Genomic DNA, 19,649 nt, shown 5'->3' on the forward strand with positions numbered 1-19,649 from the left:
GAGGGTCACAACATTAAATAGCAGTCTGAGATGCTGAACTGGAAGGGAGAGAGGCACCAATGACTGTCCTAAAGCTTCCTCTCTAGCATCTTCTCCTTGCACTGGGTCATAGCCATATGTTCTTGGATTTTGGCATCAGGAAGCTCTCAGTTTGGAAATCCCCCACCGTTCCACCTCAAAATCCACTACTTGTCAGTTGCGTGACCTTGCTGAGTAACCTAATACTGTGATCCTCAGTTTCCTCACCTGTAATGTAGATTAAAATGGATGGAATGTGGGGTGCCTGGGTGGTTTAGTTGGTTGAGTGTCGACTCTTGATTTCAGCTCAGGTCACGATCTCACGTAACATGAGATTAAGCCCTGCACTGGGCTCTGTACTGACAGCTCGGATCTTGCTTGGATTCTCTCTCTCTCTCTCTCTCTCTCTCTCTCTCTCCTTCTGTGCCCCTCCTCCCCCCCAAAACAAATAAATAAACTTAAAAAAGAAACATATACTGTTTTAGAGGCACCTGGGTGGCTCAGTCGGTTGAGCATCTGACTTCAGCTCAGATCATGATCTCACGGTTCATGAGTTTGAGCCCTGCATCCGGCTCTCAGCTGTCAGTCCAGAGTCCGATTCAGATCCTCTGTCCCCTCTCTCTCTCTCTGCCCCTCCCCGGCTTGCATGCTCTGTCTCTCTCAAAAATAAATAAACGTTTAAAAAAAAAAAGAAAAAAAATGTATACTATTTAAAAACTAAAATGTATGGAATAAGAGAAAGAAAATGATAGCTGTTGTTATATTAAACCAGGTTTTACTGGTGTCTGTTACATGCAAGGATGCAAGGTGTACTCTTACGTTTGACAATACGGTGGATGTAGGGGTTAAGAGTGGGCTTTGCAGTCAGGTGTAACCGGGACAAAATCATATTACTGTCACTTATTAACTGGGACCTTGGGCTAGTCACCTAACATCTCTGAGTCTAGTTTCCTTACCTATAAAGGGAGAATCATAATATAGCACCTCCTTGAAAGCTGCTCTAAGGATTAAATAATGAATGTGAAGAGTTTTGTGCATCCAGAAATATACATCCAGAAATCAGCATCTGTTGCCATCGTATGTTTTGCAGCCTATAGGGAGTGACAAAGTACCTTACACCCACTGTCTTACTTGACCCTCTCCACGACTGGGAAGGAAGGACACATCAGGTGCGTCTGGCAGGAAGGGGGCAGGCATTAACTACCTTTGATGCCCATTGACTTATCTCCAGTCACAAGGCACAGCATCAGGAGTAAACCCAGGTGTTTGATTCCCCATATGACTTGTGACTTCCGGAAGCTCTGAATCTGATGGTTGACAGGAACTTGAGGATCATCTCTAGGCAAGAAAGGGAGTTCCTTAAAATTAGTGTGAAGAGGTTCATTGGAAAGGGAAGGAAAGGAAGTTAACCGTTTTTGCTTCTTTCACAGGGGCTCTTGACCTTCCACTCCTGTCCAGCGAACCCCCGCAGGCTATAAACAAGAGAGAATGAATAAACATATATTTGACGTCAGATAGCGCCCAGTTACGGGGCAGATAATTAAATCAGGATGACACGTTCAGATGTGACTGGAAGGGTAGGGGAGAGAGAGTGGGAATTTAAACTGAGACCTGACACAAGAAAGAAACCAGGCAGCAGGAACCAGTGGTCGGTCCCGAAAGAATACAAGGTTGGCTGGCAAAGGAGGCCAGGATGGGTGGAGAGCAGAGAGAGGGAGGGATGCCAGGTAAGAAAGGCGCCGGTCCAGAACATTCAGGTCCTCGAAAGCATAGGGAGGAATTTAATTTTATCTGTAAACGTCAAGAAAAGCCACTGAGGATTTTAAGCGAAGTTGCAATTACGTCTCATATTTATTTTTACATTTTTATTCACATCTTAAAAGGCGTCTCTGGCTAATTGGGACCTTCAGTGGAGAGTAGGTTACACTAATGGTAAAGCCCCTAACTTTCCAGCTGACCTTTCCCCATTTAGGATCTTCATTCCACATCTACAAAGGGAGAATGGGAGGGGACAGGGTCCCAAGAGATCAGTGATAAAGACCTTCCAGCTCGAAAAGGCAGAACACTTAACCGCTCTAAACCGAAAGCTTCCGGGTCTCTCCGGACACCTTTTCCTTGCTACGCTTCCAGGGTTCAGGTGCAAAACCGCCGATAATTCCTCACAGCCCCCAGCGGAGAAGGAACCTCCCGAAGAACCAGGGACTCGAGGCCCTGCCGGGCAGCCAATCGTGAGGAGGAAAACAGCCAGGAGGCGGCACCCCCGCGGTCCGGGCCGCGTCATTGGCTGGCGGCCGCGTCGCTCGCCCGCGGGGCCACGTGACTGCCACCGTCCGGGCCGTCGTACTGGCTGGGTCTTCCGCACCTCTCCGCCGGTGCTTCCAGGCCGCTCTCCGCGGTCCCGCCCGGTGGGGCCCCGCCTTCCTCGGGGGCCGGGCGATGGGCGGGGAAGGGGACGGGCCGGTTAAAGGGAGGCCGGCCCGGGACCGGGCTACCTCTGCCGGCGCTGCTGTGTCCCCTCAGCCTCGCCACGGCGCAGGACGTGCCGCGGGGCCTCGTCGCACGGGGAGGCCAGGGACCTAGAGGTGAGAAGAGGGGAGGGGACGCGAGAAGGGGGAACCGAGCGGTGCCGGCCTCCATGCGGTCGGCGGGCCCCTCTTAGGGTCGTTCTGGCCTGTGCCGGAGACGTGGTGGCAGGAAGCCCGGACCAACGGTCGACGTGGGCGTCGTGGCCAGGCCGTTGCAGGTGGGTGTGCGTCAGGGTTGTACCCTCGGTCCGCAGACCCGGAGCAGGGTGAAAGCCCCCGTCTCTCGCTGCGGCGATTCCGACCCCACTCCTCGGCCTCAGGGCTACCCACCTTCCGCCCCACATCACGAGGATGCCCCGCACCTCGTAGATAGCGGTGCTGCTCTGGTGTTGGAGCCCTCGTCTAGGCGTCTCCAACTCGGAAAACTGGGAGAAAGACCTGGGAGATAGGAGCCGCCGCCACCACCCACCGTCCCACCCTCGGACAGATGGGGAACCAGGCTTGGACACGCAAGAGGACCTCATTCTCTTGGTTTTTAAAACCACACATCTGGTTTAAGTACAAATCAGGGACTGTACTTCGAGACTCACAGACTAAGTTGTAATCTTTCACTGGATAGTTGGGAACACTGAAAGGACACAGAGAGGGAGGGCCAGGTCCTCTCCTGAAATTATACAGCATGTCATTTGCAGAGCTGGGACTTGTACCCATCTCTCCCAAACTCATAGAATATAAGGCTGAGTTCCCCTCCCCCCTTTTTTTTTTGCACGGATTGGGGACCACATGAGTTGGGAGCATTCAGGACTTAAACTTTCTGGCACCCATTCTAGTACCTTTTTTTCCGCCCCCCTCCTTTTCTCTAGGGCTCTTTATGTCAAATCTGGAACCAGTGTGATATCCAGTATTGGGTTAAGCAGAAGTTCTTTGTTTTTGAAAATCAAGAGAGAAAAGGAAAGCCAAACCTACTGGAAGACAGGAGCCCATTTTTTTTTTCCCCATCAAGAATCTCGAAGGACGGACTAGTAACTGTCGTTTATTGAACAAATGCTATGTGCCAGGCACTGTGCTGGGTACTTGTGCTAGCTTTACAACAGCCCTGCAAGTTAGATAATGTTATCCCCATTTTACAGGTGAGAAAATGATGCTGAGTAAAAGGAAGTTTTTCACCCGTGCCATACAGTTGTTGAATAGTGTGGCTGGGATCTGAATAGAGATCTGTTCAACTCCAGGACATATCCAGTGATTCTCCTAGTAGGGCCCTTACCTCACTGGCTCCGAGTCTCCAGGGATTCAGTCTTGGATCTCATCCCTGGATTTGCCTGAGAAACCGCACTTGAATATCACTGTACTATAATATGCTGCCTCCCAGGGGTAGATCTAGAGATAACACATTCAGGGCTGGGGAGAGGTCCAGATTGGATTCACGAGGGGTGAGGATTTTGATCATTGACTTCACTTTTAGTGGGCATAGACCCCCCCCCCCAAGCAGATGCTTGCCACACTGAAATTTCATGACATAAACTTAGTTATGGCGCATGGAGGCGGAGAGAGAGAGAGAGGTCACTCCTTTTTCTTTACTACATAGCTGTTCAACTGTCATTTCTCCATTCACTCAACAAATATTTGTTAAGCACTTATTAGGTGCTAGCATGGTTCAAGACCCTGGAGATAACAGCTGTGAACCAAAGAGCAAATTACTGCACTGATGAGAAAGACAATTAACCAAAAGTTAAGAAAGAAAGAAAGAAAGAAAGAAAGAAAGAAAGAAAGAAAGAAAGAGAGAGAGAGAGAGAGAGAGAGAGAGAGAGAGAGAGAGAAAGAAAGAAAGAAAGAAAGAAAGAAAGAAAGAAAAGAAAAGAAAGAAAGAAAGAAAGAAAGAAAGAAAGAAAGAAAGAAAGAAAGAAAGATGGTAAGAAGGGCCATGGAGAAAAATAAAGCAAAGTAAGGGGGACAGGAGTACAGGGCAGGGATGAGGGAGGGAGGTGTGGTGGTGGCAGTGATGCTGTTTTACGTGTTGTGTCTGGGAAGGAACTGCCTAGGGTAGTATTTGAGCGGAAACCTAAAAGAAGCAAGAGGGAAAGCTATGAACACAGCCCCGAGCACCATTCTAGTTAGAGGGACAGCAAAAGGAGACGGAGGTAGGAACAACCTGCTTGGCCTGTTTGACTCTTCGCTGGGATCTGAATTATTATTCTGGCCAAAGTACAGTTACAGAGATAAATTTTACATTGTTGCTCCTGACAGAAAAAAGAAAATGAAAATGTTACCAGCGCACGTGTGTAATGTGAAAGATAAAATTGATTTCATTCTTAATCCTCTACAAACCTGCTTCAATAATGTTGTGCCAACAGCTTCAAGAGTTTTGCCACCTTCACGGATTCACATTAATAAGACTCAGATCTACGAGTTGAGCACTCGGCCACAAAATGGCAATTTGAACTAGCCCCGAAGACTTCTTAGCAGGGAAACAAATCTGGGGAGTCAGGTGGCATTTTGGAAAGAGAGGGAACCTTGGAAATTGGAAAACGAGGATTGAGACTTTGGTCCTACTAGTTGAGGCAGTGACTACAACTTTGGTTTTTCTCATATTGGAGGAGAGGACTCATAATCTGTTCTCAGATCTGTTGAGGAGGCAAGTGGGAGGTGTATATGAAATCTTTTTGAAAGCTGTGACTTACTCTTCGAGGAACTATTATTTGATCGTGGTTTTACATGATGTTATTTTCCTCTTTGGTGTTTTAGTTTTTCGTCTTACATTGATTGGGCTTTATACCAGAAACAATACGTCCTAGTGGCGTTTGAGGTGGGCCTTCAAGGATTAGGAAAAGGACCAAGATAGTTGGAGATAGAAAGGAAAGGCATTCCAGACTGAGGGAACAACATGAGGAAAGGCCCAGAGGAACCAGGGATGCTTAATATTTTCCTAGATTGGTGACTAGAACACCAGAGCATGGAAGGAAGCAAAAGAAAGGCAGGTCCAGCTCGTTCAGAGAGAGAAGCCTGTGCTAAACTTTGTAGACCGTATGCAGGAGGAGGTGGGGTGCCATTGCAGATTTTCGAAGAGCGATCCAAATGGTTTGATCTCTTGTTAACGAATGCTTCTTTTGAAAAAGAGGCAACAGAGCATGGTGGTTAAAAAAAACGACGGGTTCAGTTAGGTGTTTAAGGCTGAAGTACGTCTGGGGACAAAACTCCAAACCAACCAACCGGTGTGGATGGAGAGGTGCAAAAGTGCAGACGTAGCAAAACATTGACAATTGGTGAATTGTGAAATTGTTTAATAGGTGAACTGTGAACATACCAGTGCTGCATGTATCATTCTTTCAACTTTTCTGAAGATTTGATAAGTTTCAAAAGAAGCAGTCGAGAGACAGAGTACGTGTGAATCACACAGGCTTTGCCTCCCGTCACAGTTCCACTACTTGCCAGCAGTGTGAGTACAGGAAAATTATTCCCAACCGCACAGTCCACACCTGTTGCAGCCTAGTTGTAACTGAGATTTTTCCACGTAAGTGAAGAGAGAGAGTCTTTTGGTAGGTGACTTGTTCACATTAGTATGAGGTTAATGTTAAGACTTCAAGTTCCCCACAAACTTTAGATCTCGGTTACTTTATGGAGTCGCGATTTATTTTCCCTTCTCTGTTTTCTTTTGGATTGTTTAGTATTATTTTCTGTGATTCCATTTTATCTCCTCTGTTGGTTTATTAGCCATAGCTCTGTGATTAATGGAGTTGTATTAGGGTTTATAGTATGCATCCTTAATTTATCACACTCTACCTTCGCCGTTATTATACCATTTTGTGTATAAGAACCTTTTAATACTCTGCTTCCTCTCCTCCTGGTTTTATGTTCAAATATATATTAAAAATGTAAAATAGACCACTTTAACCGTTTTCAGTTTGCAGTTCAGTGCATTAGGTACGATTCACTGTGTTGTGCAACTGTCACTACTTTTATTTTTAAAACTTAAGGGGCGCCTGGGTGGCTCAGTCAGTTGAGTGTCCAACTCTTGATTTCGGCTCAAGTCATTATCTCCCAATTTGTGAGTTCGAGCCCCTTGCCAGGCTCTGCGCTGATGGTGCGGAGCCTGCTCAGGATTCTCTCTCTCTCTCCCTCTCTCTCTCTCTCTCTCTCTGCCTGTGCACTTTCTCTCTCTCTTAAAATAAACTTTAAAAAAAAAAACTCGGGACACCTGGGTGGCTCAGTAGGTGTTCTTCAGCTCAGGTCATGATTTCATGGTTCGTGAGTTCGAGCCCCGCATTCAACTGCACACTGACAGTGCGGAGCCTACTTGGGATTCTCTCTCCCTCTCTCTCTGCCCCTCCCCCACTTGTGCTCTCTTTTTTAAAATAAATGAATGGGGGCACCTGGGTGGCTCAGTTGGTTGAGCAGCCGACTTCGGCTCAGGTCATGATCTCGCGGTCCGTGAGTTCGAGCCCCGCATCGGGCTCTGTGCTGACAGCTCAGAGCCTGGAGCCTGTTTCAGATTCCGTGTCTCCCTCTCTCTCTGCCCCTCCCCCACTTGTGCACATGCTCTTGCTTGCTCTCTCAAAAATAAATAAACATTAAAATGATAATAATAAAAACCAATCCACCCATTAACAACTTATTAAGTGCCTTCTGTGTGCCAGATTTTATGCTAGGTATTGTGAGAATACATGAAAAGTAGAAAACATCTCCTTGAACAATTCTTAATCTAGTTGGGAAGATAAAGCATCTCCCCAACAAATGTTTATTGAACATCTAAACAATGGGAATTCAGAGAAAAAAATGAGGTACCATTTATGTGCTAATATGTTCCTTTATGTGCAATATGTTCCTCCTCTCCCCATTTACTTTTCCAGTTTTGGCTTCTCTCTTGGGCCTGATACCCCCATTTCCAGTTGCTCACTGGACATCCTCATGTGGACATCTGATAGAATTTCAAACCTGTGAAACCTAAAGTCAAACTTTTTGTTGTCTCCTATCTTTTCGTTTCCTCCTCCGTGTTCCTATACATCATTCTTCCTTGTGCGTGTCGCACCTCACGATCCGTCTTGGATTTGTCCATCTCCTTTAGTGTCTCCGGTCTTGTTCTACCACTGAAATGTCAAGCCTCTCCCATCCCTGCCCTGCCTTGGAGTTTATGCCTTTGTCAGCCAAATCTAGGCTTCTTGGGATCAAATACGAAACCAGTCTTTCACTCTAGTCTTAACCTCCTGCAGCTTCACCCTAGGAATTGGCATTCTAGGTGACTTTTTCCTGGGTCTTGGATTAAACTGTGACCTTTTACTTGCCTGAGTTTCCTTTCCTTTCTTGTTTACAACTTGTTCACATTGGCCCACAGCTCATCCTCCACTCTCAGAATACGCCAAACCTCTGTTAATGGCACGTAGAGTGTTATAGCTTATCTGTTTATAATTGTCTTAGTCCTTTGATTGTTGGTAGAAACTGGGTTTCTTATTCATTTTAGCAAGAACTTACTGATCTATTATGTGCTAAGTATTGTTCTTGGTACTGTGGATATGAGAAAGACTATAAATAATAGTATTTTTTTTTAATTTTTTTTTCAACGTTTTATTTTATTTTTGGGATAGAGAGAGACAGAGCATGAACAGGGGAGGGGCAGAGAGAGAGGGAGACACAGAATCGGAAACAGGCTCCAGGCTCTGAGCCATCAGCCCAGAGCCCGACGCGGGGCTCGAACTCACGGACCGTGAGATCGTGACCTGGCTGAAGTCGGACGCTTAACCGACTGCGCCACCCAGGCGCCCCTAAATAATAGTATTTTTAATGTATAAATACATTATATAATTTCAAAAGTCCCTGTGAAAGTGCTATGAAGAAATAAAGCCAGGTAAGGATTTAGAGAATGATGGAGTGGAGTATTATGTTATTTGGAATGGCCAAGCAATGTCTCTCTAAGGGGATGATACACCGGCTGAGCCCTGAAGGATGAGAAAAAGCCTGCAAAGGTCTGGGAGTGATTATTACAGGCAAAGAGAACTTGAGCAAGTGCAAAGACCTTAGAAAGGGAATCAACTTGGCGTGTTCCAGAACAGCAAGAAGGCCAGTAGGAAATGAGGGTAGAGAGGTAGGCAGGATTCAGGTATTGTAGGCCATTAGACTAGCCCAGATAAGATGTGATGGTGGAGGGGAGTGAAAAGTGATTAGGTTCAGGTACTTTGGAGAGTAGGGAGCAGGTGGATATCATATTTGAGGTAGCACAGACAGGACTTACTGACGGATGATATATACGATTAGTAGGTTAGAGGAAAGAAAGATTGACCCCTTGGTTTTGGGTCTAGATTCTGAGGCAGTGTGTCTAGCACAGTGGTTAGCTTATGATGCTTAGAAGGGGCGCCTGGGTGGCTCAGTCGGTGAAGTGTCCGACTTCGGCTCAGGTCATGATTTCACGGTTTGTGGGTTCGAGCCCTGTGTTGGGCTCTGTGCTGACAGCTTGGAGCCTGGAGCCTGCTTCGGATTCTGTGTCTCCTTCTCTCTCTGCTTCTCAATCTCTCTCTCTCTCTCTCTCTCTCTCTCTCTCTCTCTCTCTCAAAAATAAGCATTAAAAACAATAAAAATTAAAAAGAAAAAGATTGTCCTCTGAAAAGGCACTTCAGTTTCACAAATTACAGAACTGTTATACATGCATTGTTAGTTAAAAGTATGTGCTGTAATTACCAACAGCAGACATTGGTTTGCTTCTATCCAAATCTTCAAAAAGAAGTTGGCTGACTGCTATCAGGCTCATACAGAAAGGATGTAACCTCTCTTCTAGTCCAGTGCTCTAGCCTCTCAGTAATTCACACGGGAATTGTGTCAATGCTGCCTGTCTGCCACCTGGATCACACCGCTTTCTAGGTGTCACAGCTGCATGTGTGCAGCTTAAGAATAAAGTGAAGAAATGTCGTTCCTTTTTGTGTTACTCAAACTACCATTGTACTTTAATGTTTGCATAGGTAAATGCACTGTTCAGACGTTTTGTTTTTTTCTTCCCCTGTGATTCCTGCAAGGTAATGTGGAAGGGTCAAGTATTTTCCTCTTGAACCTTTCCTTTTCTCACTCTCGATTATCAATGTTAATAAAGGGAGAAACTGGCCCAGATGATACGGTAGACTTGTGTTTTATTGAACTTCATGGAAAGTATAGTTTGTACTCCAGCCTCCTTAAAATGGAAGTCTGGCTGTAGGCTCTATTCCAAGGATAAACACTGTCATGTCTTAATTTCCATGAAGCAATTGATGAATACTATAATTGAAAGCAGTAACTGGCTTAAGGAAGTGAGAGGATTTTTGTGCGAAAAGGGGTATTTGAAAAATATGTTCCAAAGGAGATATTTCCACTTGAAAATAAATACTGCTTTGCATTCTACTTTTCCTGTACTTGAGTTATTTGCTTAGCAAATATTTTAGCTCCTGTTTTGGAAAGCATATACCTGGACATGTTGGGGGATACAAAGATGAATTAGATTGGAGCTTGCTCTCAAGGAGCTTACTGTGTGTGAAGGTCACACCTACCATTTAGTGTAAAATAATTTTTAATGTAGTTTTATGTTGCTTTGTGTTTTAAAATCTGTGTGAAAAAGGAAAAAAAATAGTGTTGAGAGTTTTAGGAGGTGAGTAGAATAGATAAAGGAGACTATACGTGGCTTTTGGATTCAGACTGATGGCTGTATCAGTTCTACTTCTAGGACTGTTTGTGAATGAATACCTAAGTTTTTGAGAGTTAGAGGTGGAAAAGGGCCACGGCCAAGAGTATAGTAAAAGGAGAGTTGGGTACACATTTGTAGGTATCAGTCCAGGTCATTTGGGGTAGCAGGTAGGTGAAACTGGGATGTGTAGAGCAGCTGAATTCTAAAGTGTTTGGAATTATCTGAGGTTAGAGAAAGCTAATTAGATAGGTGATAGGAATAGTGCCTTGCTCAAAAAGAGCTATACTTAGAGTCCTAAAATCTGGATTTTATTAGCTGACTCAGTCACTTACAAGCTAAATAAATTACTGCATTGGACAAGTCCTTTCACTTTTATAATCTATCTGTATTTAAAGTGGGTTTCTTATAGATAGCATATAGTTGGGCCTTAATTTTTAATCTAATCTGACACTTGCTACCTTTTCATTGGCATGTTTAGAACATTCACATTTGATGTGATTATTTTTATGTTTGTTTTAAACTCTACCATCCTGCCAGCTATTTTCAGTGTGTTCCATCTACTTTTGGTCTCTTTTTCCCCCCTTTTTTTTGTTTTCTTTTGGATTGAGAATTTTTTACGATCTCATTTTATCTCCACAATTAACTTACCGTTTATGCCTTTCAAAAAATTTAGTGGTTCCTCTTGGATTTACAAATACATCGTTAATCAGAGCCTACCTTCAAATAATAATGAATCACTTCACATCTAGTTTAAGACTTTACAATTCCCAATTACCCATTTTTTGTGCTATTTTTATACATTTTATTTTGCATATGCTATAAACAAAATACATTCCTACCGTCGCTTAGATGTTTACCTTTTAGAGCAGTTTAAGATATTTTAAATTAAAACATGGATTTGACTTGATTTTCATTTGTTCCATTCCTTGACTTTATTTCTTTGTTGTGTTTTGTGTAGCCCTAGTTTCTGTCTGGTATATGTATACATGGTAGTGCTGGTCTGCTGGATATTCTTAGTGTTTGAGAAAGTCTTTGTTTCTCCTTCATCTTCTAAAAGATATTTTCTCTAGGTATAGAATTCTGGGTTGACAGCTATTTTTCTGTGATAAAGGTATTATTCAGTCACCTTCCGATGTTTCTAATAAGTCCACTGTAATTTTTGTCTTTATTCCTCTGTATGTAATGTGTGTTTTCAATTTGGCCGTTTTTAGGCTGTTATCTTTGTTTTCAGCAGCTTGAATATGATATGTGTAGGTGTGGGATTTTGTTTGGTTTTTCTTTCTATATTTGTCATTTTTGGTATTCTCTGAGATTCTTGGATCTATACTTTGGTGTCTGTCTTTAATTTGGGAAAATTCTTGGCCATTATGTCTTCAAATATTTCTTCTGTCCATTCTTTGTCCTCTCCTTTTGGGATTCCAAGTACACATGAGTTAGATTGTTTACTATCTTCCATAGCTCTTGGATGTTCTCTTACATTGTTGTTACTGATTTAAAAAAAAAAAATCTGTTTTTCTCTTTCTTTTTAAATTTGGGTAATTTCTATTGACCTATCCTCAATTTCATGGATTCTTTCTTTGGCTCTGTCGAGTCTGTTGATGATCCTGTCAGAGGCATTCTTCATCTCTATTACTGTATTTTTTCACTTTTAGTATTTCAATTCAATTATTTCTTATAGTTTCCATCACTCTTGTACTTTCTAGTATTAATTTTTATCTTTTTCCTTCCCGGATAGCAGCCGTGTAGGGCAAGATTTGGATTTTCTTAGCTTTTTTTCTTATGCCTCTTTTGCATATCTTAGGTTTGGAAAAGCCCTTTGACCCAGGAATCACCAAGAGCTGTTCCAAAATAAAAGGACCTAAGAAATGTACTCAAACTAGGTTGACCTGAGTAGGAAGTAAGAAGAGAGTTACAGACCAGTTGCATTGAGGAATGAAGACCTGCTGTGTGTATCCACCAATCTGATTGACTTGCTCAGGGTAAGTTGTGATCTAAATCTGTTCTTTTCTTCTTTTTCTACTTAATGAGACCATCAAGTAACTATTATTTTACTCTTGTTCATTGGGAGGATCAGCTATAGCCCCTTCATCCAAACAAAATTAATGTGGATTACTTTGCAAGGGTGTATTTTTCTGTCAGTTCCAAAACAGGAAACTTTCTGAGTCTTCTGTCTAGTATATTTTGTCTCTGTTTGGCCACAGTCATAAAGTGTGTATTCATTTGTTCTTTGATCCATTCAAACATTTTGTAAGCCTACTATCTCGGAATTACTATATACCTGTTGGTGATTACAATGATGAGCGAGATATCCTTTCCTCCAAGAGCTGGAGAGACTCTTAGTTAACTAACACAAGAGTATTACTAGTGCTATAATGAAAGTGAAAAATACTATGGGATATAGAAGTATAGTGATTCACTTGGGCTAGGGGATTGGTTGGTGCTTTGTAGAAAGGGTAGTGTTGTTTAACTGGGTGTAAAAATGGTTAGAATCTTGATGGGCAGAGAGGTTGATGGCCATTCTAAGCTAAGCAAACAGCTAACACAAAGACACTGATTTGGGAAGTATCTGGTAAACAGTTTATGGTGTATTCAAAAAGAAAAAAAAAGACCATCTTCTTTGCTTCCGGGACTTGCAGGTAGCAGCAAAGTTTTGAGACTAGATCCTGTTTTGCAGTATACCTGGGGGTGAAAAACCTGGAAAGAAGATAGTGATAGTAGGAGACGGGCCACCCTGATACCTTTTCTGGAGGGAAAAACTGCAGGGGAAGCCAGGCAGAGATGGGGAAGAATCCTTGATGGTTTTTACTTTGGGGAAGTCCTATACCCAATCAATTATTTGCTCTGACTTGGCTATTTTTGGTCTATATTTTGTGTTTGTTTTTGTTTTCCCTGATCAAGACATATGAGGCTCAACTAACGAAAGAAAGTGAATATAAGACACCTACCCCCGAACTGAACTCGTCTTCACTCTCATGGATGACAAGTAGGACTGTTAAAATGTGTGAGCACTGAGAATTACTTAACCAGTTAATCCCGGTTTTTTCTTTGGGGTAGGAGGCTGAAGCATCTATCTCCAGAAATGTCTTTGGAAAGTAAAGAGCAACATGATCTGTCACTCACTGACTCATCTGAAGGAAATGACCAACACGGCCCTCTGTGTAACATCCCTCCGGAGCTTGCAAATGAATCAAGTACTGACTTCAAGCAGTTTGAAGCCAATGATCAATGCACACCTTATCGTAGGATCCATATGGAGCCTCAAGAGAAATCAAATACTAACTTCAAGAAATTTGTCATTAAAAAATTGCGGAGGACTTGCCAGTGCAGTCCAACCAAAGCCAAAAATGTGATTTTTGGTTTCCTTCCTGTTTTGCGATGGCTCCCAAAGTATGATCTGAAGAAAAACATTTTAGGGGATGTGATGTCTGGCTTGATTGTGGGCATCTTATTAGTACCCCAATCCATCGCTTATTCCCTCTTGGCTGGCCAAGAACCTATCTATGGTCTGTACACCTCTTTTTTTGCCAGCATCATTTATTTCCTATTGGGTACCTCCCGTCACATCTCTGTGGGCATTTTTGGAATATTGTGCCTTATGATTGGTGAGGTAGTTGACCGAGAACTACACAAAGCCGGCTATGACACTGCCCATACTGCTCCTTCTTTAGGGATGGTTTCAAATGGGAGCACATTATTAAACCAGACATCAGACTGGATATGTGACAGAAGTTGCTATGCAATTGCAGTTGGCAGCACTGTGACCTTTATGGCTGGAGTTTATCAGGTAAGAAACAATGGAACGGGTGGTTGCTTCTACCAAAAGAAATCACCGTACATGAAATCTCAGATCTGTAAGGGATCTCAGAGATCATAGTAGTTAAAGCTGTCATTTACTGAATGCTTAGGATATGTGAGGGATAGAGCCAAAATTCAGACCATAGTTTGACTCTACATGGAAGATAAGGCTGCTTCTCTTTCCTCAACCTTAGGCTGCCTCTGAACCAGTGAATTTCAGTCAGCCAGATTGTAATTATTTGGTTGCAAAATGTAGACCAGAAAGGGACCTCAGATCACCTAGTACAACTCCTTAATTTTACATGTTGAGAAACACTGGGTTTTCTTGAGGTTGTGTGTGGTTCCTTATTGGCAGAGTCAGCACTAACAAGCAGGAGGAGGGTAACAGGATGAGGGTTGGCAGAGGGAGGAGTGCAGAAGGTTTCAAACTATAGATGCCCCCCCCCCCCGCCCCGCCACCAACCCCACTTTAGAATTGTTGCTCTAGTAAGTGACTCTCACTAAAGACAGCACTTCCCGTGGACTGCTAGGGAACAAGTTGAGAACCACTATTTCATATGATTAGCCAGAAGAAAGGATTACAAATTAAATTCTCCTTGGGTCTCCCATAGAATCCGCAAACCTACCATTATCATCACACCCCTGTCTTTTAGCATCTGGGAGTCGATGCCAGCATTAAACCTCTTCTCCATTATAGGCATCTGGTTCCAATATGGGAAAGGGAAGAGTAGCTCACTTAGTTTGGTGCCTGGGAAAGAGGAAGAGAAGGGGCTGCTGTGCAGAGTGGTGCTCTTCAGGGTCCAGTTTTGCTTTTTTGTTATTATGTCTCACCAAGAATGAGGAAGGGCTCAGGGAAATTCTGAGGAATTATTGGGAAGAGGAAAAAAATAAAGAAGTAAAAATGTTGTATCTTTGACGATGCAGAATTAATATGGGAAGCAGTTTGGCATAAGCACATACACACTGAATGAGAATAGTTTCTCAGCGTGAGGTTAAAGACTGTTCTATAATTTAAATGTGATTCTATTTTGATGTGAATCAAAATTTTTTTATTAATTAAAACTTTACTTTTATGGTAACGATTTATAATTTAATGGAAATACATGCCCTTGTCATTAGAAGAATTTTTCCAATTTGAGTTTTTGTAATTTTTTGTGGATCCTTAGAAATCGTTTTCTTGAGGTCTGAACTTTATTCACATTTCAGAAACATTGTACAAGAAGGTAGGAATCCTAAGTTCTTGTCTTATCCAGGCTGAGGAACAGTGGGACTTTGGACCAGTTGCTCAACCCTCTGAGTGTCAGTAAAATGAACCCTCTCTTTGTAAAATGAGAGGGCTGATGTATGATTGTGTTTTTTTTCTACCTCTGACATTTTGTGATGCTCTGAGGTATGTCTCCATGCAAGGCAGTGCCAGGATATTAGAGGATTTAGAAGCTCTTTTCCATTTATATTTAACACTTGTATATCCTTCCTTCCAGGTAGCGATGGGCTTCTTTCAAGTGGGCTTTGTTTCTGTCTACCTCTCAGATGCCTTGCTGAGTGGATTTGTCACTGGTGCCTCCTTCACTATTCTTACATCTCAGGCCAAGTACCTCCTTGGGCTCAGCCTTCCTCGGAGTAATGGTGTGGGCTCGCTCATCACTACTTGGATACATATCTTCAGAAACATCCATAGGACCAATATCTGTGATCTCATCACCAGCCTTTTGTGCCTTTTGGTTCTTTTGCCAACCAAAGAACTCAATGAGCACTTCAAGTCCAAGCTTAAGGCACCAATTCCTACCGAACTCATTGTCGTCGTGGCAGCCACATTAGCTTCTCATTTTGGGAAACTCCACGAGAAATACAATAGCAGTATTGCTGGACATATTCCCACGGGGTTTATGCCACCCAAAGCACCGGACTGGAACTTAATTCCCAGTTTGGCTGTAGACGCAATAGCTATTTCTATCATTGGTTTTGCTATCACTGTATCACTTTCTGAGATGTTTGCCAAGAAACATGGCTACACAGTCAGAGCTAATCAGGAAATGTATGCCATTGGCTTTTGCAATATCATCCCTTCCTTCTTCCACTGCTTTACTACTAGTGCGGCTCTTGCAAAGACTTTGGTTAAAGAATCAACAGGCTGCCAAACTCAGCTTTCTGCTGTGGTGACAGCTTTGGTTCTTTTGTTGGTCCTCCTGGTAATTGCTCCTTTATTCTATTCTCTTCAGAAAAGTGTCCTTGGTGTGATCACTATTGTAAATCTCCGGGGAGCCCTACGTAAATTTAAGGATCTACCCAAAATGTGGAAGGTTAGCAGAATGGATACAGTTATCTGGTTTGTCACTATGCTGTCCTCTGCACTGATAAGTACTGAAATAGGCCTGCTTATTGGGGTTTGTTTTTCTATGTTTTGTGTCATTCTCCGCACACAGAAGCCAAAGATTTCATTGCTTGGCTGGGTGGAAGAGTCCGAAATCTTTGAATCCATGTCTGCTTACAAGAATCTTCAGACAAAGCCGGGCGTCAAGATATTCCGTTTTGTAGCCCCTCTCTACTACATAAACAAAGAATGTTTTAAATCTGCTTTATACAAAAAAACTCTCAACCCAGTCTTAGTAAAGGCAGCTCAGAAGAAGGCTGCCAAGACAAAGATCACAAAGGAGACAGTGATTTTCAGTGGAATCCAGGATGAAGTTTCACTGCAACTTTCCCATGATCCTTTGGATCTCCATACCATAGTAATTGACTGCAGTGCAATACAGTTTTTAGATACAGCAGGGATCCACACCCTGAAAGAAGTTCGTAGAGATTATGAAGCCATTGGCATCCAGGTTCTGCTGGCTCAGTGCAATCCTTCTGTGAGGGATTCCCTGGCCTGCGGAGAGTATTGCAAAAAGGAAGAAGAAAACCTTCTCTTTTATAGTGTGTATGAAGCGATGGCTTTTGCAGAAGAATATCAGAATCAGAAAGGAGTATGTATTCCCAATGGTCTAAGTCCTTCCAGTGATTGAGAAAGTAGATGGAAAGAATACTTATGTCTAGCCAGTAGGTTAGTTTGAAGTGTGTAACATTTTCCAGTTCCACAGCAGAAAATGTTGCACACTTGAAATTTTAACCTGATGATTAGGTATTATTCCTTTGAAGCTGATGGCCTTTGTAGATATCTACACATATGCAGCAGAGTAGAGCTTATAGTCAACCAGAATCAAAAAGAAGAAAATACCATGGTTTCAAGCTTTCTTGCAGATATGAGGTATTCTTGGAATTAAATGTCTATTGAATTGAACTGTAAGGTGACCCCCAAACTTAATTACCATCGTGTGTTTTAGAAGATTCGCATTTGGATTCTTCCTTCTCCAGGAAGTAAAGCTGTCGTTGACATTCTGAGAAGTGCTGGAGCCTGCTTGATAATGGCTCTTTGGAGAGGGAGTAGAAAGGAGGCAGGGAAACAGTGTTGTGCCTGCTCTTATACCAGCAGGTCGGGAGACTTCTGGAGCACCAGGTTCGTTCTTACTTGTGTTTCTCCATTCCCAGTCTTTACTCCCTAGACAGCAGTAAGATCTCTGGCTTTTAATACGAGAGCACCATTCCTTGCCTTAAGGCAAGGAACCACGGGCACTATCTTATTAGGAGCTGGATGGCTGGGCAGGCTTGTGAAATCCTACCAGCCGGCCTCATATTACTTACTGTAATACACTTGATGTTTTTATTCATGCCTTTTTGTTTAGGGTAAGTGGATAAGCAAAGGGCTCTTGCTCATAATCAGCCAAAATAATGGGAATCTGCCCTGTCTTTTCTGTGACCTCAATCAATCCCTGTTTCTGAGTATTTCTCTACCATTAAGCTCTGGTGTAGCTTTCATTCATCCATTGTTTCCCATGGAATCTGTCTTACACTGTTGTGGATTACCAGCAACTAGCTTGCCAGGTAGAAGGCAGAATGCCGACTCCACAAGTCTAGACGGCATTTTTAATGAGCTCGAGGCAAACTGTTGGATGGATTGCAAAAAGGAATGATTGACAGTTTCCCTTAAGAATTTGTATACTTAGCAGTGAATTTTTTTCCCCTTCCCTTGGCATTTTAGTGAGGGTCCACTGCGGATTGACAGTCTTTCTCAAGTAGGAGGTGCTGTTCATCTTTACTCTGCAAGAATATTTTATTGTAACCAATGGAAAAGAATGCATGGAAGTGATAGCGTGCTTCCAGAAGAACATCAATAATTAATTGGTGGATGTTTTAGTGAAAACAAAGCTAATGCTTACTGTCAGGCACCCTATTGATGTCCAGTAAATATGGATGACAGTGACAGCTTTTAACTCTTTCGGCCACCTAAAGCTGTTATGCAAGAGGATTTAGAAACATCCCAAATTCTGTGGGTGTATTATTTATGACAGCTGGCCACAGGTTGTGGCTCCAGGAATAGTTCCTTTTGAAAAGCAAGAATGTCTGGCATTGAAAGCTTATTGTCCTATATGTGGACCTTGATAGACAAGAAAAAATACAGGTTTTCCAAAGTTAGGACGAGGAGACTAATTTAGATGACGTTAAAACATTTAGCCACAGTATTTAAAGCAAGAAAAATAATTGCAAAAACGCAAATCATTTTTTAACCTGCACTACATTCTAAACAATTTAAATGTGAGACCCAAACCCCATGGGTAGGGCATCTATTAGAGTGGGACACTTTAAAACATATTTAGCTTTCTTTTGGGCTCCATAAATTTCAAGTATTGCTTTTCTATTGGTGGAGCTCTGTCCACCTATTTACATGGAAAATGCCTTTCAGTTGTTAAAACAAAGCAGTTTCTCAGTAAAAAAGTTGGATTTCTGTCTTTGAGGTGATTGATTTCATGATTAAATATAATAGTACTAAATTTTGACATCCTTTTAGAACTTAAGTCTAGAATTTCAGAAATGTTAACTACCGTTTGTATTCGTGGGGTTTTTTGGTTTGCTTTCAGCCAATATTTGCCCTTTCTACCCAGTTTTAGGGATAGAAATAGTAAAATTCCAGTGTCTTCGTTGGTTATTTGTTTTTAATCCCTGTTCTCCCTCCTGCAAGGCAGGTTTGAATCCCGACCATTATAGATGTCTAATGTCATGTGAGAGAGTAAATAAGTACATGTTCAAGACGACCCTGTCTGTAATTTAGCAGACACTAGCACAGCAAAGAAAAGTGTCCACAGAATTTGGAGAATCCCTTAGGAGTAACAGGGTCTGATTTTTACCTGGCATTTCTGTCCACATGTGGATATAAACAATTAATGGAGCTGTATGCAATTAGCAAATTCTCGAATTGTGTTCTGGTTTGTTCCTCTCCTACCCAAACAAACAAACAAACAAAGAGATTCTGCTTTTGGTAGCTACTTACAAAAACACCTAAGATTTCACTAGAATTTATAGCTCCATCCTCTGCTTTGGTTGAGGTCCACCTATACTTACACATTGTTGATGGCTAGTGTTTAAAAAAATCAAATCCGAAACCAAAATCTAGTTCACCAACAAAACTATTGTTTTCATTTTCTTTCTTGCTCAAGGGCTTAGACCTTGAGTTCAATAACTGATACTTTACATACTTTATTGATACAAAAATATCTTGCATACCTTAAACTTTAGAGTCTAAATGAAGTGTTTTCTCATTGCTTATGGACAAATGTATAAAATTCTAAATATCTTAAAATGGTCAT

At 42.3% G+C, this 19,649-nt stretch overlaps 1 protein-coding gene across 2 annotated transcripts; it reads left to right on the forward strand.

Moving 5' to 3' along the window:
- The first annotated feature begins 2,358 nt into the window (after positions 1–2,358).
- On the forward strand, positions 2,359–19,294 carry SLC26A2 (solute carrier family 26 member 2). Of its 2 annotated transcripts, XM_040497480.1 has the most exons (5): positions 2,359–2,600; positions 5,828–5,976; positions 11,978–12,155; positions 13,231–13,960; positions 15,453–19,294. In XM_040497480.1, the coding sequence occupies exons 4-5, from the start codon at positions 13,256–13,258 to the stop codon at positions 16,971–16,973; spliced, it is 2,226 nt and encodes a 741-aa protein (XP_040353414.1). In that variant the 5' UTR covers positions 2,359–2,600; positions 5,828–5,976; positions 11,978–12,155; positions 13,231–13,255; the 3' UTR covers positions 16,974–19,294. The 2 variants fall into 2 exon arrangements, with proteins under 2 accessions (XP_040353414.1, XP_040353404.1); XM_040497470.1 differs by lacking the exon at positions 5,828–5,976.
- The last annotated feature ends 355 nt before the right edge of the window (positions 19,295–19,649 follow it).

This window comes from Herpailurus yagouaroundi, unplaced genomic scaffold, assembly GCF_014898765.1.
Source record: "Herpailurus yagouaroundi ecotype Mexico unplaced genomic scaffold, PumYag 29, whole genome shotgun sequence".
Lineage (NCBI taxonomy): Eukaryota > Metazoa > Chordata > Mammalia > Carnivora > Felidae > Herpailurus > Herpailurus yagouaroundi.

What these genes read in the sequence shown, in the direction of transcription:
- SLC26A2 (XM_040497480.1), top strand. Translation starts at nt 13,256, where the DNA reads ATGTCTTTGGAAAGTAAAGAGCAACATGATCTGTCACTCACTGACTCA. An exon ending in TTATGGCTGGAGTTTATCAG is followed by an intron (nt 13,961 to 15,452) that starts GTAAGAAACAAT and finishes CCTTCCTTCCAG; the next exon opens with GTAGCGATGGGCTTCTTTCA.